The sequence below is a fragment of the Tachypleus tridentatus genome, chromosome 6, assembly GCF_004210375.1.
Source record: "Tachypleus tridentatus isolate NWPU-2018 chromosome 6, ASM421037v1, whole genome shotgun sequence".
Classification (NCBI taxonomy): Eukaryota; Metazoa; Arthropoda; class Merostomata; order Xiphosura; family Limulidae; genus Tachypleus; species Tachypleus tridentatus.
The window spans coordinates 67,556,816-67,582,999 of NC_134830.1; the positions used below are offsets into that span (position 1 = coordinate 67,556,816).

General features: G+C 30.5%; 1 protein-coding gene across 2 annotated transcripts in view; it reads left to right on the top strand.

Moving 5' to 3' along the window:
* The window catches only part of LOC143252731 (prostaglandin E synthase 3-like), a 33,987-nt gene extending 8,811 nt beyond the window's left edge, over positions 1 to 25,176 (top strand). The window contains exons 3-8 of one of the 2 annotated variants that reach the window (XM_076505316.1): positions 11 to 80; positions 3,609 to 3,707; positions 11,500 to 11,592; positions 17,215 to 17,274; positions 22,236 to 22,263; positions 24,206 to 25,176. In XM_076505316.1, coding sequence (XP_076361431.1) covers positions 11 to 80; positions 3,609 to 3,707; positions 11,500 to 11,592; positions 17,215 to 17,274; positions 22,236 to 22,263; positions 24,206 to 24,225 — 370 coding nt within the window. In that variant the 3' untranslated portion in view covers positions 24,226 to 25,176. The remainder of the gene's footprint in view (positions 1 to 10; positions 81 to 3,608; positions 3,708 to 11,499; positions 11,593 to 17,214; positions 17,275 to 22,235; positions 22,264 to 24,205) is intronic. The other variant, XM_076505318.1, reaches the window with a different exon arrangement.
* Positions 25,177 to 26,184: the final 1,008 nt, after the last annotated feature.

The following is a 26,184-nucleotide window of genomic DNA, read 5'->3' on the forward strand; positions in this document are numbered from 1 at the left end:
TTTTTTTCAGGGGATGTGGAGGGACGGAGGGTAAAGACCATGAAATTACTCTTGACTTTCTTAAAGAAATTAAACCAGAAGTGAGTCATTATTTTATATTTTAATAAAGTAATATGAATTTTTGTTCTGTTAGCATTTTAAAATTTATTTAGTCTTGTTTACGTTTTGTATTTACATTTTTACAGAATTATATTCAAAATTTACTGAAATTATTATTGTCTATTTGGTAGTAAACTTGTCATTTAAATATAGTTTATAGTTTTAATTGCAAAAGAAAATATTTAAACAAGTTCTTAGTCTTCACTTCTGTTTCATGTGACACCTCTTGGCTCTTTTAGGTTTTCTCATTACTTTTGTATGATCTTTCAGTTTGTCTTAATTTACATTTTCATACTATAAATATTGCTAAATCATCATATAAATTTAGTCTCCAAGCTTCTTTCTTTACTGAGAAGAAAGCCAAAACACTTGCACTGCTTCATTTATCATATCCTCTGTCAGAAAATATAATCATTTTTGGCTGGGTGGTTGAGGCACTCGATTTGTAATTCGAGGGTCGCAGGTTCAAATCCCTGTCACACCAAGCATGCTTGCCCTTTCATCCATGGGGGCATTATAATGTGATGGTCAATCCTCCTATTCATTGGTAAAAGAGTAACTCGGGTGTTGGCGGTGGGTGATGATGACTTAGCTGCCTTCCCTCTGGTCTTACACTGCTAAATTAGGGACGACTAGTGCAGATAGTCTTCGTGTAACTTTGGGGAAATTCAAAACAAACCAAATAATCGTTTTTCTCTGAGATTTGTTATTGAATTATTTATAACCAGTAGAAAGAGATAAATCTATTGTATTAAATGTTTTGCAAAGCTAGTTTGCTCTTGCAACTGGTTTTGAAGTAAATGGCCTCTGTTTCTTTGCCATTGTGGTGTTCATCTCAGTCAATGAAAGGAACTTTTTAGCTTATTAAAACTTATTATTTGACTTTATTAAAAGACATGTTAGAGTCTAATAGATTCCATTCATTCTATTTTTTATGTATGATAGTATTTTGTGTTCAAAATTGCATATTTGATGTAAAAAACCTATAATAAATTCTTTTTTGAGTGCATGTATTAAATTTATTGTTTTTGTGTATATTTTTAACTGTTATAAAAAGCTAAGATGGAATATTAGAAACTTGTTAAATAAAAATAAATAATGTGCCATTAATTATGTTACAATATGCAGTCATTTTAGAGAGGAAAAGGGTAAATTAAATTTATTTCGAAATTTTCAACTTTTACCCCACATTAGTGATTTTGCTACTGTTAGGTTGAGGATAGAGAAAACAAAGATAAAATATAAAGTTTTAATGAAAAAAAAACTTTATATTCATTGAAGACATTCTAGAGGTTATAAAAATGAAATAGAATATTGTAACATAAATATACGTTTTATTTTTAAAATGCATTTTCCTTGAACTTGTACAAATTAGAGTATGAGTCAGATTGACTCCTTTAATTCCCAGACAAAACCCTTAATGAAAAATATTATAAAAGTATGATTTTTTGGTATATAACAACCTTTTATTATTTATTGAAAGCTTGTCAAATTTCATGAAGATGAACTTAATATATTCAAAGTTAAATTATGTATAGTTAGATAGTTTCATAATTAACAGAAACCTGTAAGTTTGCTTACAGAGGTTTCTTAAAACTTCTAAGCTCAATTTTTCAAATGGATGTCTTATAATGAATTTTGTAATGAATCTTATGTTGAGTAAATTGAAGAATAAATGTTTGTAAGATAAAAAGTAGTGACTTTACAAGAAGGATGTAATTCTCTTTGAAATTGAATTGTGCATTTAGATTAATTAACCCATTAGTATATATGATATTTTGTTCATAAGAGAACTCGTAGTGATACTTGTTTTGTAAATCTACACCAAAACCTTTTTTCTTTCACATATTTTAAACTTTATTGTATTATTCAATTTTTCCCAAGATCATAGCTGTAGCTTGGAATAGTGTTGAATTTTTTTTAATTAAAAATATTGCACCTGTAATGCTGAGGTAAAAAATATTACTTATCCAAAATTTCAATGTATGAGTGTTCTGATAAATGGCTTTAAAAATACAATAAGTATTGTTTTATAATTTTCTTTCTTTCAATAATGTATACTTTGGGTACAGAAAATTAATGTAGTCCAACAAATAATTAGTGGGTTAAAACTTGCTCTAGTTTTCACAGTAACGACAAATTATAATAGCAGAAGAAAAAATTGTGTGTGTGTGTGTGTATATATGCCTGTGCTATATATATTGTTGAATATGTATTTAAAAATACAAAATTTTTTTCTTATAGTCATTGTAAGTGGTTTTCCTATAAACCAATAAATTCAAAAATATTTAAAACAATCACTATTAGATAAAGAAAAAATATAATATATATTTATAGTAATATATACAGTCAACATACTGAAGGTTTCCTTATTTCAATCACGTATATCTCTGAAACCAACTGATAGTTTTTAAACGACTTTGTTGTGAATTTTCAGTAAGTACAACTAAAGTACATTGTTCTAATTCCTACTAGGATTCTTTAAAAAAATAAATTGTATAGGATTATGAATAGTTAGCAAAAGTACTCACCTTTGTTTGGTTTATAAGGTTGATATGATCTAGATGACTATTTGAGTGTGTGTACTCTCAACCTATTTTAGCATCGAAGAATAATTAATATATTTTTATTTCCCAGAGACATGAAAAACTTGTAAAAACATGTGATGATGATAAAATTATTATAGATAGTTATGAATGCCACTATACATTACATTATCTAAACTACATAAAAGCCAGTGTCTTGCATAACATCATAATTGATTTCTCAAAATAAGAGGAGTCATAAAAGCCAAAATAATGTATTTTATCTAGTTAGAATAGTTTGTTTAGTATGTCTGCCCATTAAGATTTTAATGAAAGGGTGCTGTGAAACCTAGCAAGTAATGAATTTTGGTGTGATTTAAAGAAATTAAGCCTAAAGTAAAGATATAGTGCGAGATAATCTAGACTGGAGCCAAGTGCATAGAATTTATCATGTAAGTAAAAATATTGAATCATTAAATCATTTTTAAATTTAATCAATGGAGTCTCTAAAGTAAGAAATAAACAAATATTTTTCAGTTGTCTAATTTACACATTTCATTTTATATTTTCAGTACTTAGACTAACAAAAATATTAGGTTATACTTTTGTTGCTAAGCAACATAACATAAAAATCATCATTGGAATGCAGTACTACCAAATGCATGGACTTTTCTCTATTTTTGAAGTTATTTTATATATTAACTTAAATAACTTGTACAGATCCACTTTTTTCTATGTGTTTTTCACTTGTTTGCCTCATTAAAAAAAATTTGGGCATGGATGTAGATAAGTAAAAATATCAAGTTGCACACCCTCAGGGTCCACTTATTATGGATGCAAAATTTCAATTTTCTAGATTCTCTCTCCTTGAAGTTATGGTATTCCCACACACAGGGAGATGCATCTTTTTATTATTATAGGCTAATGGTAATGTTCTTTCAAAGACACATTTTAAGGTATACCAAGTAGTTGTTTTTCTTGTAGGAATCCAAATATCTAGTCAAAGGACGAGAAATAGAATTTATTCTTGTAAAAGGAGAAGAAGGTCCATATTGGCAAAGGTTGCTTAAGGATGACATGAAGGTAATTTCTAAAATTTTCTAGATTTTTATCAAATTGTAGTTCATAGATTAGAACACATAGCCATATTTGTCTTTATTTATATTTTAGGTAATTTGAAAGTGAGGCCACAGTATTATTTAAGCATTTATGAAACAATTTTCGTAGAACTTTATTGCATCTTCCTCTTAAAGTGAATATTAATTTTGTAACTTTTTTTTTTGTACTCTCAGTTACTGATTGGTTAATAAATGAAGAATTATTCTAATTTCTGCTATCAAGTGTTCTTATTACTGTGAATTCTAAGCATTGTGACAAAAAAGACTAAATTTGTAAGAAGTTGACAATTTAGTGCAACAGCATCCAAAGAACCTAATTAATAGATGTAATTAATTCTGTTAGTGAAAAGTATATATTATTAATTTTGTTTTAAAATTATGTACAACTTGCTGTATTGAATATGTTTGTCATAAATACTTGTCTAAAAAGTTGCATACAGACAGCATGAATATCAGATTGGAGGCTTTTTTTAGACAGTTTGGTGAAGAACAACCCATAGCTGCTAAGAGTAGCTGCCAATCAAAAATAAATGCATCAGAAAACCACAAATATTTAGTGAATAACACACATTTTGGGAAATTATTATGTGTTTGTAAGATACATTTTTAAGACACAAATAAATATGAAGTAAGATTTTATCATTTATTTAAAAAAAAAGTTGTGTTTGTGCACACACACACGCACATATATACATATACAATCATTACCTTACTGGAAAAGAATGCCAAAATTACATGTTCAGGGTTTTACTCTTCATTTTAAAAACTGAAATTTCAGAATATTTAAAAATTTGAAACAGCTCTTTAGATGTAGTACATTGTATTCCATACATTTTACTTAATGCTGTATACAGAAGGGAGGTCAAAGTGTGCATAGTCTGGGTTTTTATAAAGTGCTGTTGATAATTGTATTATGAATTTGATGTTAGACCTATCAACTATTCATGTTACACTATATTGCTGATTTTGCAACAGTTTGTGATACGTAGAGAAAATTACAGATACATCATAAAAGGATGCTACAAAAATTTGAATATACATTTAGGTAGTTGTAGAGGTTATGCAAGTACAATTTGGAAACTGAATGATGGGCAAAATTATTTTTATTCTTCATGTGAATATTGCCATGGATCCTGATTTGTCACAATGTGAGTGAGCCTGGCTTCAATATTTGAGACATGTTGGTAGTAGCATATCTGAATTTTTGTGTACAACAGTTGTACTTGTGACTAAAGGTTTGCTACATTTCTTCAGTATGCATTTTGTAAATTCAAAATCGTGGTCATCACTACTATTTTAATATGGGGTTGGTCAGGTGGTCTGACCTTATGCATTTGGTTTATCATCAAATTTCACCAATCTCTTGTGTAAATGGTCTGTTAATGAATCAGAAAAGCAAAATAAAGATCCTAATATTATAAATTAGTCATTGGAGTTGTTTGTTCAGTGTTTTTCCTTAGTTCTCACAGTAGTTTTCTGAACTTGAGCAAGTCTGGTGATGGATACTAAAAAGCTTTTCCTCTCTTTCTTTGAATCAGTTTTAGCTTGCTATGCCTAAGTACATTGTAATGATAGTTATCTACTTTGTTTTTAATCTTCTCTTAAATTGTCTTTAGGCTTGTGGTCCTTTTGTATGTAGCATATTGATAATTGAAGTTGGTTGGTTAACATTTCATATATTTAAAAAGTATTCTTGTGTAAGAAATTTTAGAATAACAGCATTTGAGTCATTCCATGCCAAATCATCCAGATTTTGGAAAATTTTCCAGGTGCCCCCTCAGAATGCCTTGAAAAAATTGAGATGTGCTCATCTACCCATATAATGAAAAATTGCCAAAGATTAGAGCAATAACTCTAATAGTTTCTGATTTACAGCCCTGTAAAATTTAATTCATTTTTTTATTTTGGCAAATTCATTTGCGGGCAGCTTTAGCTGCTTAAAGCTCCAAGAGTAATGGCGGTAGAAGGCTGAAATTTACTACACTGACTGAATTAATCCCACAGAATTCAAATATGGTCTCAAACCAAGTGTATCTCTCTTAGGATTTTCATAGTGAGGCTGTAAAATCACCTGAAAACCTAAAATCGTAAATAACATTGATTTATTTAATAAGCCATAACTCTAAGACATAATATTATACAAAGGTGAATTATTTTTTTCAAATATCCTATAACATATCAGTTGATAAATCAGCAATTGTTGTACTTAAAAGTCTGTTAGATCTGTAAAAAATTGTAGCTGCATGCACCTTTTTATGATTTAGCTAAAAATAGCCCAAATTCAGGCCACAGTTTGACCATGTCACTAGTTATTCAGCCTTCTCAGATTTTTACCATATATTCCTACATCTTTGAATATGATCTACAAAAAAATCAAGATGGTGTTCAACCTACTTTTTGAGTTATAATTTTTTAAAGTATCCTCTGACCATACGTTCTTTCCTTGATAAAAAAAAAAACACTTCAATTTAGGTGTGTTACTGTGTGCAAATATATCCATACAATTTCAAAAAAAAAATGTGAATCCCATTAAAATATTTGAATCAGCTTTTACCATATATTTTTACAACTCTGAACATGATCTTTAATAAAATCAAGGTTGTGAAAAATAATAAATTAACAGGCAGCCTAAATAAAATAATTGATTTATTTGAATTACATATTTCTAAAAACCAATTGGTTGTTTGGGAATGTTGAGATCTTATTTTTGCCTATGAGTAATCAAATTTGAAGTGTCTGATATGTACCATCAGGCAAAGGACCATATTCAGGGCATTCAAGTCTTTCTTGTAAATCAGGAATCAGTCGTGTAGAAGTGTGTTGAGTTTGATGTACTTGAGTGCTATGAAATACAAAACTGTGGCAGGTATTAGGTCACATCATAGCTTTATTCCCCACTCTACCAACAAATTGTATGTGAGAAGGCTATCAGATGATGATGTGTACACAGTTGTAACTGTTGGTAGTAGCAGTGAATGTGATGCTGCAGCAGCTCAAGTAGGGTCTAATGATAGCAGTGACAATTATCAGCCAGGGAAATATGTGGCATGCATATACGATCATGAATGGTATGTGGGAAACATAAAAGATAGATCAGATGAACATTCCGATGTGTTGGTGTCATTTATGAAGAAATCAAGAAACAAACTGTTCCCGTGGCCTGTAAAGTCATGTAAAGATTAAAGCTGGATTCCTTTCCAACATATTCTTTGTCTGATATGTGCACCTACCGTGCAAGGCAGTAGTGCTCGCCACTATGTTCTAAGTCAAAGTGATCTCAACATAATCAAACTCAAATTTCAGAAATACATTCAAGCTGTCTGAACAAAGCAATGTTTATTTGATGTTGTTAAGGCTAATTTATTGCCAAAGCAGTTCTTGAAACATTTCATTGTCACGACTATTGCAGTTTGGTGTGACTATAATCTTTCTCAGTTATCCCCTGTTGTAGCACCAGTTGAGCTTTTTGTGTCTGATTTACCTTTGTATTTATTATATTATGAATCATAAACTCAGCCATATCTGCATAACTGTAATGCACACACAATATATTTGCATTACCATGTGATTTAACTAGTTATGCCAATAAACTTGTTCAGAAATGAATTCTTTCTTGTTTCTTACAACTTCATTATTTACCATTGTGGAAGGCTGGTTAGAATATTTCAGTGGGATTCATAAAATTCTGACAGGTATTTTTCAAATTTGTATGGATATATTTGCACACAGTAACACACCTAAACTGAATTTTTTTTTTTTAAATAAAAAGCATATGGTCAGAGAATACTTTGAAAAATTATAAATCAAAAAGTAGGTTGAACACCATCTTGATTTTTTTGTAGATCATATTCAAAGATGTAGGAATATATGGTAAAAATCTGAGAAGGCTGAATAACTAGTGACATGGTCAAACTGTGGCCTGAATTTGGGCTATTTTTAGTTAAATCATAAAACGTTGCATGCAGCTACAATTTTTTACAGATCTAACAGACTTTTAAGTACAACAATTGCTGATTTATCAACTGATATGTTATAGGATATTTGAAAAAAATAATTCACCTTTGTATAATATTATGTCTTAGAGTTATGGCTTATTAAATAAATCAATGGTATTTACGATTTTGGGTTTTCAGGTGATTTTACAGCCTCACTATGAAAATCTTAAGAGAGATACACTTGGTTTGAGACCATATTTGAATTCTATGGAATTAATTCAGTCAGTGTAGTAAATTTCAGCCTTCTACCACCATTACTCTTGCAGCTTTAAGCAGCCAAAGTTGCCCAAAAATGAATTTGCCAAATAAAAAAAAAATGAATTAAATTTTATACGGCTGTAAATCGGAAACTATACTCTTCAAAACAAGAAATGCAAAAGGGATATTTTTGTTATTTTAAAGAGAAATATATGTAATAACGTTACAAGCTCAGAGTATGTGATGTTACACGTGTTAAGGCACTGATTGTCAGACCAAAATGACAATAAAAGTTGTGCACTTTGAAAATGGAGGAAAACATCGAATTTTTCGCCAAAACGCATGCGTGTCCAATAAATTTGTTTGAAAGATCTGCATGTTCTGCAAGTGCAACATGTGCAAAATCCCTATAAAAGTGACAGGTTCTCGGTTTCTGTAGCTCAGTGTTAAGCCACCGACACGCAATACAGTTACGCCAAGACTGACTGAAGCACAACGCAACAACGCCATTGGTCACTTGGAAGCAGACGAATCTCGATCAGATGTTGCCAGAGCTGTGAATGTCCACCCAAGCACAATCACAAGGCTATGGAATCGTCACCAACAACATGGATCAACTCGTCCACGATCTGGCAGACCTCGTGTGACCACGCCTGCACAAGATCGCAACATCCGGGTTACGTCACCTTCGGAATAGGACCACCACCGCAACGTCTACTGCCTCAACCATACCAGGGCTGTGTAGGATTTCTGATTAGTCCGTACGCAACTGTCTATGAGATTCTTAGGCCCCATGTGCAACCCATCATAGTGAACGTCAACGACGTTTTTCAACATGACAATGCCCGTCCTCACACAGCCCGACTCACCACTGTCTTCTTGAGACACCACAACATCAACGTTCTTCCCTGGCCCTCCAGATCACCAGATTTAAACCCCATCAAACATCTTTGGTACGAGTTGGACTGACGTCTGCAACGGCGACAACCTCAACTGCAGATTCTACCTCAGCTTGCAGCAGCTTTGCAGGCTGAGTGGACAGCCATTCCACAGGATGTGATTCGTCATCTCATCTCTTCCATGGGCAGGAGATGCCAAGCAGTTATTGATGCTCACGGGGGGCATACTCGTTATTGACGTTGAGTGACGTTAAACTTCACCTAGTGAGCGTTGACTTCGCCTTTGCAGACTTTGGATGTTCAGCAGTGAATGTGCAAAGTTTCACACATGTCATACAGAACTACCCCGGAATAAACTTGTTAACAATTTGTCTCATATTTTGCCTTTTGCATTTCTTATTTTGAAGAGTATATTTGAGATACTCATATAGTCTTTGGCAATTTGTCATGAGCACATGTGAATTTTTTCAAGTGATTCTGTAGGGGTCACCTGCAGCCTCTTGGATGATTTGACATGGAATGACCCATTTGTATTTATTTAATTGCAAGTGAGTTGCAAAAATAATGTAATATTTAACATTTGTGTAGAAAATGTTTGTAGCATAAAGTTAGAAATGTTTGTTATTAATTCTATTTAATATTAAATTTCTTTTGAAGTCTGTCATTATTTATGTAATGTAATTAAAAATTATTTTAAAAGAATACTCTCCAAAAGAAAAGGATAATAATTTCCCTAAATATTTTAAACATGATCCAGATGTATCAAAATAATCAACAGAATTCCTTCTAACATAGTTAACTATTTCTAGATACAATCTTTATCCAAAAAACTGCTAAACTGGTTGGTGTTGAGATCTTTCTACAAATTCATGGTAATACTGAACAGTAGTAACCTAAATTTATTTCCAACTCTAAGAAAGAAAGCTAAGTTCCAGCCAGGTGAATGGAAATCTCGTACAGAATATAACCTGAATTTCTGAATAATTATAAAATCTAACTTGAAGAATATTATGCCTACTGCCAACTCTACGTGTTGGATTTTGAAGTTTCTCATGCAGATAGAAACAACACTGTAACCCACATTAAGACTTTTTTCAGAGTTTTTTTTTTTTTCATTTAAGACAAATATTTTTAACCATAGAAGTAAATGTAGAAATATGTATATAATTGAGCAGTAATTACTTAAAATCGTTATTGCATACTAGATACAACATTATTTTAGTGCAGTTTATTCTTTTTTCTTTTCTTTTCTTTTTTTTTTACTTCAAAATTAAACACACTTGGTGCTGTGATCAAAACATTCCCAGGTTCTGGCTGAGGTTTGTACTGTTTTAAAGCATTGACATTTCTGCAGTATAGATGCAGGAGTGCAACTTTTCAAAACTACTTGTAGTATACATATGATTTTGAAATAACTGTCAATTTTATGAACCAAGTTTGGAAAATTTCAATACATGTTTTAGTACTGTTCTTTCCATTGCTGGAAACTTATCTGTGGATATACTGGAAAAAGTGAATGCTTTCAGAAGTTTCTTACTTTACAGGAAACATGAAATGTGTGCAAAGCCAATATTGTGGCTAGGTCTCTTTCACATTAAATACAAAATAATATTGAAATTTTTTGAGGTGAAACAGTTTAAGTTGTCTTTGTTAGTAGTATTCTTAATTATTGCATAGTTGAGCAGTACTTTTGTAATACAGCTGAGATTAAAGACCATGAATCTTGTGGTGACAGTGCAATTGATGAAATATTGAACTTAATTTAGTGAAATTTCCTTCATTTTCATCAATATTGACTTGCAAATAATCATGGCACCATTACTTGTAAATATAATGACTTTGTATTTAAAAGTTAAAATACATATATCTAAGATACTATTTCAGAAACATTAGTGAAAGAAGATAAACTGGTAGCATTTTAACATCATTCATTTCTTCACGCACAATAATATTTTTGCTTATTTTTTTTGTTATGAAATTATTTTTGTTCAAGTTATTTACAATAAATAGACCAGTACCTCAAAGTAGTAATATATTACAACGTCACAGAAAAACAAGGTATCATGAAACTTTAAACATAGAGCAAAATTATTGTTCATGTGATACTTTTGTTATGAAAAAAGTATATTAGTATTAAATTAAGCAATCAAAAATATGTATGTCTGAAAAGAGAACAAAATGCTTTATATTCTCTAATTTTATATGCATCTTGGTGATCTTTTAAAAAATTCATGTAAGAATACTCAATGAAATACCATAGTATCACTCTGTTGCTGCAAGTCAATTAAATTAAAAGGAAATATGTTGTGAAAATACACACTGAAATTTTTGTTCTTAAGATATAGAAAATGGCAAGTATGACTTGCAGGCAGAACTTCTAATAAGTGAAACCTAAAATTCATATTCATTGCCAGTGCAAAATTTATAAAAGCAACTGCAATAAATTTTATGATTTTTTGTGAAACATTTTGGCAGCTCATTTGCATGCAAGTTTATAATGATCAAGAATAAGGCATACAACCCATTATGTAACTACATTGTGTAATTTTATTTTTAGCTTGTATTGCTGTATGTGGTTGTATTTGTACATTGAAATACGGTTATTTCACTGATGACTGCTGTCTTGAATATCAGGTTTTTCCTCATATTTACTTTTACTCTCTAGCATCACTGGCTTAAAATTGATTTTAACAAATGGCGAGATGAAGATGATTCAGATGATGATGATAAAATGGATAAAAATAGTGACTTTAATGAGGTGAGAGACTATTTAAAAATTTTAATTATAGTTAAAATAGACATTTTATTTTATTAAAATAAATACTTAAAGCACATAGTGAGAAAATAGCTAAATGTACTTACAGATGTAAGTGAAGTTCTGTAAGAGTAATTAATGTTTTTTGTAGTTACCTAAATGTAATTACTAATTAGATTTAGTTGGTAAAAATGTTATTAAAATGCAGTTCAGAATGCTCAAACTGTGATAACAGAATAAAAGAATTGGTCTTTTTCCAGTGCTAAAATTTATAATAAATTTATGTTTTGCCAAGTTTTATTTTGATTATTTTTTTCATTTTGTAATCCCTAAAAATCTCCTAAATGTTTGGTTTTTTTGATATTTTTTTTTTCTCATGTTATTTTCCTTGTTCTAACTCTTTTTGAGGTTAGTTAGTTTGACCAACCTCGTAGCCACCAAAAAATAAATCTGAATTACCTTTTTTTTTCTCTCTTTCCAGAATCACTTATAATTTTAGCACAAAACTTGATTTGTTTATCCAAAATATCTTAAATATTGTAACTGTATACATCTGTTTATACTTAATATTTATTGTTGCATTGTCTATTAAACCTGTCTAAATTAGTATTACCACCATAAAATTTGAAATTACTTGGCAAATTTGCAGCACACATTATCCTATCAAATTATATAACACATATGCTACTCTTGTTCTTCCATGTTAGATACTTTTATAATAAGAAATTAAGAATACACATGAAAAACACAAAAATATAGTACTTGGTTTTCTTCTCTTGCTGTTGATGACACATAACCATGGATTTTTTTCATACTAATGGTACTACTGAATTAAACATATATTTATATAATAATACTACAAAGAACACAGAATAATAACCTGCAAAAAACAGAACATGACCCACAACTATCACAATTATTATGACTTACTAACTGCAATAAGACCCATAAGAAATTAAGCTAAGCTAGTCGATGTTTTTCCAGTGAGAATCAGTCTTGAACTAGAAGTGAAAATAACAATCATCTGAGCAGAAAACAATGTAATATAATATACCATTTGATAGATTGAAGCTTTAGCTTTCTGTTGGTTACAAAATAATATAGTATTAAACATCAGATAAAAACAGTTCTCAATTCATCAAAGAGAGGATATGGCCTCTAAAGTGTTTTATAAATCTGTCTTCTACGTAAAATTTGGCTGATAACAGCTCATCAGTGTTAACATTTAGTTACTCTGTTGTATCCTGTTTCCTTTTGTATGAGCATAGTTACTTCCACACATTCTAAGTTGTCATTTTCAGTTTCACTTAGAGATTTTCAGCATTTTGCCTTACCTTGACAAACTCAGTTCATTCTCTTTTCCTACCTCATTAGTCAGATTTCTATTGAAAAAAGACTGAAACTTCAGATGACAGTCAAACTTGATGTGTGTTAAGGTTAAAAACCTCTCTACTTTCAACTCACTTATGTGTAGTTCCTTGCACATTCTCTTTACTTGTGGTAGCAATGTCCGACAGACATGCGAGTGTTAACAGTTTTTAAACACAGCATTCATTGCTTTATTCTGCCTTGTTACCAAGTGATTTTATTGAACACCACCCTAGTTCTTCAGTTGAAACTGCAAATTCATAAAGTTTTGTTGTTTTGGTAACTGTTAATAATACAGCTTGATTAAACCTTTCAAGATTTTCTCAAATTAATCTAAATACAACCCTTTGTGATAAAAGTTTCATTTAATATGTCATTAGACTTCCTGATATTCAGTTGGATGTAGCTTAAAGGTTTATTCATATCTTCCTTTTCATTTAGTGCCTTTACCATTGTTTGTTTTGTCTCCTTGGATATAAGCTGAGTAAAAAATACCAAACCAGTGACTTCCTCATTGAGATATCATAATGTTCAGCAAATTTTGAAAGAGCAAGGATTACCTTCTTTTACATAACAAGTCATTATAGAAAGTTAAGGTCATTGCAAGGACAAAGATAACATCAGGAGCAATGAACTATGTCACTGAGTCCTTTTTCTTCATAGCCAGTAATCTTAACCTGTCCCGTAAAAATAATGTCTTGGCTGTTATTGTGCATAATGTAATGCTCCAGGTACTATACATGCACCCAGATCTCTTCTAGAATGAACTGCTTTTAGCAGCTCCTTATACTTGCAATCCCTCTCTGAAAAATTTGCATGTATAGCCATGCACCCCTACTTTCAACTCATTTCTACACCACTGACTGTTAGTGGTACTCTATCCCCCAGCCTCATCATCTCTGCTGTGGGAAGACTACTAAAAACTGACAGGTTTTATTCATGATCTTTTGTTTTTAGTCTGCGTGCCATTTATTATTGTAATTGCCTCAGTTATTTTCTCAGCCCTTGATTTATTTAAAGAAAGAGTATTACCTATCTGGCCCATGCACCCATGAAGTCCTCTTTCCCCATGACTTTATGGGTGCATGGGCCAGGTAGCAAGAAGTCCTTGTTTTCTAGGATCTTAATAATCAGGGTTAGAGCATCCCTATGAGTGATGTTAAAAAGGTCATCCAAATTACTGACAAACTCTGATTCAGTTGTTACTGTGTTTCAGTTTTCATTTTTGAATTTTTCTGTAACTTTGCCTGTTCTTCAGAAAGACTAGTTTAATAATAGCATGAAGTTCTGAATGAACTGGAATTTGAGCCTTGTTCCAAAAATCTGTATCATCCTTGATCACAACCTGTCTTCTGTATTGTTTTGTAATGGTAAAAAAACATACATAACACTTGCCTGTTTGAAGGTAGTTTTCTTTATGTTATTTCAGTGTCTTTTAAACCAAGCAACAAAAATACTCTTACTTCTTGTTACAGCATCCATTTGCAATGATATACCAATTAACAATACAGTATCAGCAGAAATGATACAGAATAATCTATTTAAATGCTTATATACCCTCACAGAAATTCTATAAACTTCTGTCATGTTCTGAGTGATGTGGAATTTTTTGGAATATTCAGATACAACATGAACTATAAGATAACTTTTCAGCTACCTTGAGTAACACCTAACTTTTATTGAATATGTACAGATTTGGTAAGAATTATTTTTTGTGTTGGAATAGAAAGGGAGGGGGTGAAAAATGGTGTAAATCAAAGCTTTAAAAATAAAGACCACCAAAAGGAACTTGTTATCCATTATGAGTGATCTTTCTGGAAGATCTTGATTTTATAATAGTGGGGAGATGTATGTATTCATATGATTTATTCAGAATATAATAAGATCTGCAAAATATATAAATTGTTTAACTTTTACAAATTTATACTCAAATAATTGGAAAAATCACAAGTTTGTGTAAATATGAATCTTCTGAAAAAAGTTTAACCCTCATATAATATTTTGTTTATAGTTATTGTTACTTGTGGAATCTACATGTTGCATTGTATTGAGTAATTTTTTTTTTCATCTTTGAAATCAGTCATTTTCAGTGTAAAATATACAGGAGACACAAGCTGTTGTTAGTGAGGTTAGCTGTGATATTAATATTTTTAACATGTTACATGGAACCCTATAACCAACAAAATCATAGATTCACAATCAATTTGGTGCAAAACTGGTTTTGAATAATGTGTAAAAATCCAGGTTGTTGAGGTTGTTATCAAGCAGTTTGTATGTCTCAGTAACTTTCTCTAGTTACAGTGGTGCAAACTATTTACTGAGAAATATTTACAATCATTTGAAGTGTTATGATGAATAATTGTCAGTTGTACATATTCTAAAGTTATAAAATTTGAGCTTGGAAACTTTGATTTTGTATTACAAATTTTGTTTTAAGAATTAATATATTGATACAGGACACAAGATTACCTCTTAACTTATTGATATATTTAAGGTTTTCTTTGAATGTATTGCAACAATCATTGATTTCTTTATGAAACATATGGTCAACACATACATTTAAAAGTAACCTAAACAGAAATGTATCTGTGGATTTTTTAATTGTGTACAATTATGAGAGGTGTTCGTACCCCTGCGTCCTGAGTGGTTTTTTGCTCATAACTTAAAAAGTATCATGATTTGGCTAAACAAAGTATGATATATTATAAATATTATACTAACACATATCTACATAAATTTTTATGTAAAATAAGCGACAAATAAACTGTTTATAAACAAATGACCGAAAATAGGAGGAGCAGAAAGTGTGAAAAAAATGATATTCCGATAAAAATTTTGTTTAGTTTGGTGAATAAACGACAATATACCATTCAAGGACTAGACACTGGGTTCATAATTATTGGAATTTAACCAGCAAAAAATGTACTTCCGGCAATTTAGCATTGTCTCCGTCATTATCTGCTTGGTCATCATGGCAAACAGGAAACAACTGTTCAGTGATTTAAAAAACTGGATTATTGTAAAATACAATTCTCGTGTGTCTCTTTTTGGTATTGCTACACAACTTAATGTACCAAAGTCTGCTGTTCAAAGCATAATTGCCAAGTTTAAGCTTACAAGATCAACCGCTAACCTCCCTCGTTTCGGACGCTCCACCAAAATTCCAGAGAGAACCAAGAGGAAGGTTCTCAGAGAAATTAGATGGAACCCTCATTTAACATGTAATGACATACAGAAACTGGTAAGGGAAACTGGGGTTAAAGTAAACACCCCTACAGTTATGAACATGTTACGCTCTTCTGGGTTCAAAGCATGCCATCCTCGCAGAACTCCATATTTAAAGCCTGTTCATTTAAAAGCACAATTGAGGTATGCAAGAAAGCATGCAGATAAACCCTTTACCTATTGGAAGAGTATTCTTTGGTAAAGACGAGACTAAAATCGAGCTTTTCGACCACAATGATGTTCGCAATATTTTCCATAAGAAGGGGGAACGAAATCTTCCAAAGAACACCATCCCTCCAGTTAAACACGGAGGTGGCTCGATCATGCTATGGAGTTTCTTCACCGCACCAACGGAATCATGAAAAAAGAAGAGTATGTTGATATATTAGGCACTTATATCAAGACTCATGCTCAGAACTTGCAACTTGGGCATTGTTAGATCTTCCAGCACGACAATGACCCTAAGCACACATCGAAATATGTGCAATCCTGGTTGCAGAGGAACCATATAAGTGTTCTGGAGTGGCCATTGCGGTCACCCGATCTCAACCCAATTGAAAACGTTTGGTATGAGTTGAAGACCAGGGTTCATCAACATCATCCAAAAAACTTGCAAGAGTTGGAGGCCTTCTGTAAAGAAGAATGAGAGAAAATACCAGTCGAGTACTGTCAAACAATCATGAAGGGCTATGAGGAGAGATTGCACCAAGTAATTCACCTGAAAGGCTACACAACTGACCATTAAAGTTGAGGCACGAACACTTTCTGCCCCCCCCCCTTCCTGTGTTTGGTTATTTGTTTATAAACAGTTTATTTGTCATTCAATTTACATAAAAATTTATGTAGATATGTGTTAGTATAATATTTATATTATATTTTACTTTTATTATCCTAATCATGGTACTTTTTAAGTTATGGGGAAATAACTGCTCATGACACGGATACAAACACTTTCTGTCGTAACTGTAGATCTTGTCTGAATATCTAGAACTGATTTTGAACTAATGCTATGTTGTGTTCTCTTATTTTTAGATGATGCGACAAATGGGTGGACTTGGTGGTGTTGGAAATAATGCTGACTTAGATGACTTGGTATGTTTCTTTTTCCTGAGATTTTCCTCTTTTTGTTTTCATAAAGCATGCTTGTTATGGTAGAATTACACAAGTGTACTGAAATGAAATTTTACTACATATTAAATATCACATTTGAATTATTCTTGTTGTCTACTTCAGGATATAAAATTATAATCATCTGAGAATTCATATTTCTAGTGCTTTTAAATAATTAATATGCATCCAGAAGAATACTGAAGAATTGAATAGAACAAAGTTGTTAACAATCATTTTATATTTAAAACATTTAATAAAATAATGAAATGCATACATTGATTTGTTTGATAGCCTTCCAGTATTTGTAATATACATAACTTGGGTAAAATGGCTACATAGTATTTGCTAATCAGTTAATTGATGACCCCAGTAATTAGTTACATTTGATTAGTACCGTGTTCCTCAAACCGAGATACTTAGAAGTGAAACCAAAAGGTTGTAGGCAGGTGTGCTTCCATCCAATTGTCTTCCATCTTGAGAGCAGTTCAGTAACATCAAGAGGTTTGTGGCAGGTGTTGCCACACAGTTGTTTTCTCTCTCGTCAACAATCTGGTATTAATGATTTTAGTACATAGCTTTTAATAGTAGCTTTGCCATAACACACACACAGCACCAATATGTTAATTGCTTTTAATTAGAAATAATCAAACATGATAGTAATAATCCATAGTCCTAATTCCTGTTAGGTGATTATTGTTGTGATACTCAATGTTATAGGAAATTTGGTTAATAAGTTTACTCATAATTTCAATTAAATTATCCATTTGAAATAGGAGTTATTGTTAAGTTAGTGAACTAGTAAATTGACAAGTCCTAATAACCAGTTAATGATAATGGAGAGCAAATATGTCTTTTAATTTGAAATTGTTTATGTGTGGCCCAGAGAGAAGAGTTTAATTATGAGCATTTCTCATTTCTACTTGTGTGGTTTTGTGTGTAGAAAGATATGGGTAATAAACATCGTATTTTGTGAGTTATTCTTCCAAGTTATTAATTTTCACCATTACTTAAAACTAAATTAATGCAATAAGCTTTAGCAGCACATGATCGTTAAGCCTAATTATATGTAAGCATATAACTTCATAATCAGGTTATCACGAAATTTAATAATTGTGCAAACTTGTAAATATGTGGAAACTGAAGGAAAGTTCATGTGTATAATAGTAATTTGAAAACAATAATATCAATAAATTAAGCTTGTAGAAAATTAAAACTTTGCTAGTCACTGTAGACAGTAGTGGGAACATTATTATTAATCATCTCTATTGAGTGTTATTGTAAAGTCCATAAAAGTACTTAATGGCCTGTGATGGTTTTATTGTCTTAAATTTTCATGCTCTATAATAATTTCTGTACACTGGATTTGAAAATATCCACTTATTTTCCATCACATACAAATTTTTCACAAAACTTCATATGTGATTTTACATAAGTTAATAATTTTCCTTGAAATTGGATCAAAGTTTTGTTATGCTTAAAAGATTGACAGCCAGTAGCTGTAGATTTGTTGGACTACTTGTGACATGAGAGTGTTATTGATCATCCTAGAACCCTCTCTGCAAGTATGTAAACAATTAATAGTTTAAATGACTTGTAATTTCTGGATAGTACTTGTTTGAGCATGCACTTAAACATTGTGTTCTTTTCAATACTATTTATTCATAGTTTTTGCAACAAAAGGTTGTGTAAATGACTCATGTATTTTGCTCTATTTGTGGTAAATTTTTTGTAAAGAGAAAAAAGGCAAATCATTACAGAATTTATCAGAAAAGTTTTACACATTTTTTTAATAAAAATTGGGGACAAAACAAATGATGGGCTGTATACAAAAGTTTTCACAGTTTGTATCTAAAGGTAAGAGAAAGTCTTGCCTTTTGGTATGAGCTTTAGGAACCATGATGATGTATGTTATTTTTGCTTAAGTAGTGTGTAAAGCTACAACCCTCAAAATAAAAAGGAAATTTCTTATCCAGACCTTCAGTCTGCTGTAAGACATATTACTCATGGATGCGATGTACCTGTATGTACTCCATGGAGGCTTTTGATATAGTTTCATATGAATTTGGAGTCAATAGTAATGATGATATGGATTGTTTTCAACCTGAAAAGTCTGGTGAACTGCAACTTTTCACAGAAGGTCAAATTGATAATTGGATGAGAGATTTGAGCCTCCAAAGGGTTATTCAGAGACTTTAGGCTAAACACATGCTTTTTCCAGGAACAACATTTTACTGGTACAGGAATCATGAAAAAAGTTTATACTATACATTTTGCGAGAAAATTCACTGGTTTATTGCAACAGTATTACTGAATTAATGCCAATGCTAGGAGCTACAGTCTATGAACCAAGTGAGTATCAATTATTCATTGATTCCTAAAAAAACAAATTCTGAAAGGTGTTCTTTTTCATAATGGTAACATGTGCATCTGTTCCGATTACTCATTTGGTTCACTTAAAAGAAACTTATGAAAATCTTACACTTCTTATAAATGTCATATAGAGAATATGGTTGGCTACTTTGTGGAGACATAAAAAGTCCTTTGTATGTTGTTGGGTCATCAATCCAGTTATACAGAGTTTTCATGTTTTTTGTGTGGATGGGACAACAAAACATGAAGTCAGCCTTGGATAAAGAAACAATGGCCACGAAGGGTCAGTCTTGATACCAAGATCAAAAACATTGAACATGAAAGTTTGATTGACATAAAACTCTATTGCCTCCACTCATCATAAAACTGGGTTTGGTGAAGCAGTTTGTAAAGGTTTTAGACAAAGATGGCAACTGTTTCAAGTATCAGAAGGGAAACTTAAAGAAGGGGTTTGTTGGACCTCAGATTAGGAAATTGACTTTGGATGAATGATTCGAAAGGAAATGAGGAAAGTTAAAAAAGAACCGTGGACTGCCTTCAAATATGTTGCTGACAAATTTCTAGGAAAAATACAATAATCCAAATTGCAAAAATAATGTTAATAACATGGTTGATAAATTCAGTAGTTAAGTTGTAACATGAGCCTAAGTTTTCATTTCTCACACATGCTGACTATTTCTCTGAAAATCTCAGTGCTGTTAGTGAAGAAGAGGGGGAATTGTTTTATCAAGACTTCAGGAAAGTGGAACATCAGCATGGTGGCTATTTACTGCTGGTCATTGAAACAGGATGATCCAGATGTAGTATATCTTTTCTCTTTCAGTTTTTGTATTTTTGTTAATGTATATAATAATACAAAATGCTCATTGTGGTAAATAAATAATAATTTGATATAAGTAAGAGTTTTTCTTCCCAATTTGCAAAATATCCTTATCTGTTGGGAAAAATCAATATTATTTTCAAAATCTGCTTATATAAATTGTGGAAAATCCATAATAATTAAACCAAAGCAACTTTTATGAAGTTTAAATTTGCAGGCCTATGTTTTTATAAAACTTTTTATATTACTTTACAGTTAAAAAGTCTTTTATCTTATCTTAGGCTGATAGGAAATTAAAAACTCAAGTTTCATTTATTAGCTAAATGATACCAGATGTTAAAATATTTTAGAGTAAGAAAAACAAATATATTCTAGATTTCTACCATATATTTTGCACAGAATAATATATTCTGAATGCAATATAATTCATTTTATTTTTATTGTGATACTTTTGGTATAGAAATTGTTTTGTGAAGACAGATTATGTATAGTTCAGTCTAACCTAAACCTCATGAGCTGTTTTAAAATTTTGAAATATTATTCAGTTTACAGCTCAGAATATCATGAGCAGCAAGGGTTCCCAATTTATGAAAAATTCATTCTAATCTTTATAAGTAGAAATAAAAGTATGTAAAGTTGCACATGATAAACAAAACTCATTGCAGTTTTCTGGGAAAAGATTAAAAACATCTGAAGTTAGTAACCTAATTTTTAATATAATTAATTACTCATACAGCATGTCTTGGGTATTACAGAATATATTATTTTGTTTTAGGTAAGTATTATGAATCTAGAATATTTTTCTTGCTTAAAAATATTGCAATGTCTGGTTAATATTTATACAAGAAGCGACTTGTTTGTAACAGATAATGGAAAAGCCAGGCAAATAATTTTTCTCTGTATTTATTAATGTTATATTATGTAATACAGTTATTACTTCTGTGACAAAATCTTATTTTAATTGAATAAATAATTTTAGCATTTAACTAACCATGGCATGAAATGTTTCAGAACCTCCAGCAAATGATTCATTATGCCTAGTATTTGCTAAGCTGCAGAAGTTTTCTCTTGTTATTTTTTCATTTCAGATTTCACTTTAAATTCAAAACCCTAAATTTGAAGAAAAAAAAATTGATGTTTTAGGATGATTTGTATAATTAATACAAGACTGTAATGTTGATTCTTTTATTTCACCAACTTTTGCCATTTGAATGTCAACATTATGATTTAAAAAAACTAATATTTATGTTAACAAAATTAGAAAATTTTAATTAAGGGAATAAATGACATAAGGGAACTGAATTTCAGGTAATTTTGTAGCCTGAAATGACACAAACTTTTTATTTAATTCTATAACAAGTATTATTGAAATCAGTTTTATAATGAGAATAGAAATTATAGTTTCAGTTACCAGAATAATGAAGTTAATGTTGAGATTGTAAACTATTTTTATATCATATGCATAGAGCTGTAATAACTGAGAAAAGTTGTGTTCATTATCAGCATAAGTGGTATGCTGGTAGACACCATTTTTACTTAACTCTGCATTTTTGTTAATTAGTGACTGTTCAAATAGATGTGTATGTTCATGTGTATATAAATACACACACATACAATGCTTTTGATTTTATAAGGTTACATATTTGAACATCTTGGTTTGCAGAGACATCTTTTAAAGTGTTTGGAACAGTTGAATAGTTTAATTTCATTAAAATGTTATTTTTATCCTAAAATTCTTTATTTCCTTTTTTAGGATGGGGAACCTGATAGCGATGATGAGAGTAAGTTTTTTTTATGGCACATATTTTTTTTTAGAATGGTGTTAATAAGTGTACCTTTAGACACTATGTATTTCATCTCTTGTACATTTTTCTACATTTGGTAGATAACTTTCCTGTCTCATTCACTGTTAAACTTGTATATTATTCCTATGTTTCTGAAATTACTAATTAGAGAAATCAAAACTTTCAGTGACTGAAGCTTAAAATATCAAATTGAATTTTTAGTGAGAAAGAAAGTGATACTCTAATCGTGTGTGTAAGTATACATGATATATATTCAAAATAAAATTCAAAAATAAAGCATTCATCTAAGATGGAACAATTTGATTGCTATCTGCTTAGTATGGTTTTAGTGACAAGGTAGAAGAGTATCATGGTACCTTATAAATGTAGTGAGTGTTGGTATAATAAGCCTATAGATGCAGCATGGAATCACCTAGTTTAGAGCCAAGTATGTGAAATTTATCATGAAAATGAAATATTGGTTCAGTTTTAAACTTAGATAGTTTGTGAATTAGTCTATTTGCTGTCATATTACCAACATTTTAAATAAACACCTGTTATCAACAGAGACTAAATTAAGAAAAATATTTTTCCAGTTATCTGTGTTTTGTTTTATACTTTCTGTACATTGACTAACAAAAATATTAGGTTATACTTTTGTTGCTAAGCAACATAACATAAAAGCCATTGTTGGCACATAGTGTCACCAAATTGTACCAGCTTTTCTATATATATTAGAAGTTGTTAATCTAACTAATTTTTACTAAAACTTATTCAGGAAATACTCCAAAGATTTTGATTAGCTAACAAAGGAATTTACCTGTGTTTGACTGCATCAACTGCCCTTGTTTTTCTTCTTTTTGGTCAAGCTCGATTTTTTGAAATTTATTTATTTCAGTTAGCTATGAAATCTAAGGTTAATATAAAATGTGGTGGGGATGGTAGTACTTGCCCCATCATTTTTTATGGGTTATATGCTAGTGTATATCAAAGAAAAAAAAGATTAAACAACACCAACAGTGCATGTAATGAAATACATCTTCGTGCTCTGGATTAGTTATTTTGGTAGTAAAAAGAAATCTTTCACAAGAATAAGATTTGTTTCTCAGGTTTTTGTTCTGTATTCTCATATTGTGCAAACATTGAAGAAAGCCTATTTGAATAACTATTGTATTAAAATGTTGGGTTTTAGAAGCTGTTACCAGAATTCATTTATTTAAGTAAAGTATAGTCTTTACTGATGAAACTTTGCTGAATGGACAACAACTGCCTGTTGTCGAAACATGAGTAGAGGATGATATTTTGAAAGGCTTCTGCATTGATTAGGGCTGTACCTTAAACATTACAAGTAGAGTTATAAACATCTTTTGTATAAATTTAATATTCATGCTATGTTTCTTTAGTGTAAACTTACTTACAACTCTGAAAAACCTAAATGCTTATTGGAAAATTTATAATTTTTGAAAAAGTTTTCAGTACATTTATCCTTTATAAAGAATCAAAATTTCTTTAGTGCATTATGGATTTATGTAAAAGTGTTTGCATATGCTTATTTTTTTGGATTTTTCAGGCTAAAAGGATGCTACAAAACGTTTTGAACAAACTTCAAAATTGATTAAAATGCTTGCATTTTAATATATCTTGAGCACTGAGTTCAAAGATATAATATTAAAGCATCAAAAGAAATTATGGAACATTCAAAGTCATCACTTTCACTAATTTTTGGTAATTTTATATATTTGCCAAGAATATTTTACAACTGTGAAGGCAGATGTAACCACCATAATTGAAACAGTTATGATTTATAATATTGTAAAAAATGAATGTAAGGATAAGCAATTATGTAGGTGTCATGTTACAAGTTGGTTTTTTTAGAAAATGCAATAGGATCAATTCATAATTCAAAAATATCTAATGAAAGCTTTTCCACCTCCCATAGGTTTACCTGACCTGGAGTGATTGAACCATTAATTATCACTGAAACAGGATTTGTAATTACCTGGACTCAGTATGAGCATATCCTGAGTCATAATTTCTGTGGTTGCTAAAAATCCCCCAGTTTTAAAACTGTTCCAGGGCTTCAGTGTTAATAACACAATTCCTCCATTCTTTGATAGTTGTATCAACTTACAAAGTGTTATGTTCTGTTATCGTGTGCAGAGAGTAAAGTAGAATAGTAAAATTGTTGAAATTTAAAAATTTATATATGCAAAAAATGCCTATTTAGATAATTATCAGGGATGCTCAAATGTATGCCCTGTTCTTTTTTCTCTAAATTGTTGGTAATAATATTAAATCTCAAAGTAGTACATTTTCCATGATATATATGTGTGTGTGTGTGTGTGCATTTTTTGCATCTTCAAAACTATTTTCTAAGAAGTGTATGAAAGTTGTATGAATTATGTTTTATCACTTGCAAAATGGAAAGAGAAGATTTCAAAAATGTTACTCAAAAAATCGTAAGTCTGGTTTAATTAATTACTTGATAACTATAGTTGACACTTTGGTCCTGGAACTTCTTAGAAGAGAAGAGGAAAATAAATGTTTGTTTTTACACATATTTCACAAAATGTAAACTTGCATCAAAATTGAAAGAAATAAGTTTTGAATGAATGCTTACATTTCATTTTTTATGTAAATGTTAAAAATAACTGAACTGCTAGCTCTGCATTCTGAATGTGAATTTTTCCACTATTTCCGACTTCAAAAATATAATCTAAGTATCTACTTTGTCTTCAGTTTATACCCATAAGACTAATAGAAGTACAGTGTAGTAAAATAAAATAACTTGTATAGTGTTGTTTGGTTATAATTAATTATTGTGGTATGTTATAACATTAAGAATTTGTTTCTTAATTGGCATGTAAACTGTATTTCTAAAATTTGTATTAATAAAGGGAAGAAAATTTTCTCAAGTGTTTGTAGTGAGTAAATTACTGAAACGTAATACATATCTATATAAACTTCGTCACAAAAACACAAGTTGTAAGTCGGTAGAGGAATGAATGGATTTGTATTTTAATTTTTTTATATTTTTTTTGTTATAGGCAGTTACCTATAAAGTTTACGTCGATAAAATATTTTAACCTCTGTACATTTTTCCATGTTTAAAGGAAGTTTTTAATTTAGAGTTTGTGTGTTTGATTTGGTAGGCAAAGTTACTAAAGTTTTTAAACATCGAGGCTACAGAAAATTAATAAAAGAAAGTATCGTAATAATTGAAGCTTAATATCTTGCTTGATTCTTCTGCTGAAAAACGTGGAAAACCGTTTTTTTCTCAATGTTTAAAAACACGTTTTCTATAAAAAGGAAAAGTTTTTGTTATAAAAAAAATATTTTACTACTTTGTTACAAACGAGTGAAGTACGAAAGTTTTGTATGTTATGTGTACGAAAGGCGGTTTCCTTAATTTTTAAATGAACCAATGTGTAATATGTTTCAATATTTTCCAAAAGTGAAAAACTAACTACACGACAACACCAAATATAAAGGCAGATATTTATTAATTATTTTGTCATTACCAAATAAGTAACTTATTAATAAATGTTATTTGGATATGTGAACTTGTTATTTCTGTTAATTTCTTGGCCTTCAATAAAGATCACATCTGTTGACCTGTGGGTATGTTATTTACCATCAACATTGGCGATCTTAAGACATTTTAGCATTACTTGAATGTCGAATTCATTGAAGATGAAAGTTCTCAAGTTTTTGGCATGTTTAGGAAGTAAGCGATTAATTATTGCCCTACCTTCTAGCGTTTCACATTAAATATAAGAAATGCGAACTACAAGTAATAGGTTAGTATGTTTGCATTATCTCTTACTGGTGTTCTTTGGAGATATCTAATTAGCATCTTACAGTAGTTGAATGAGTCTACATGATTTTAAAAATATTTGATTTTACTACCGTTATGAG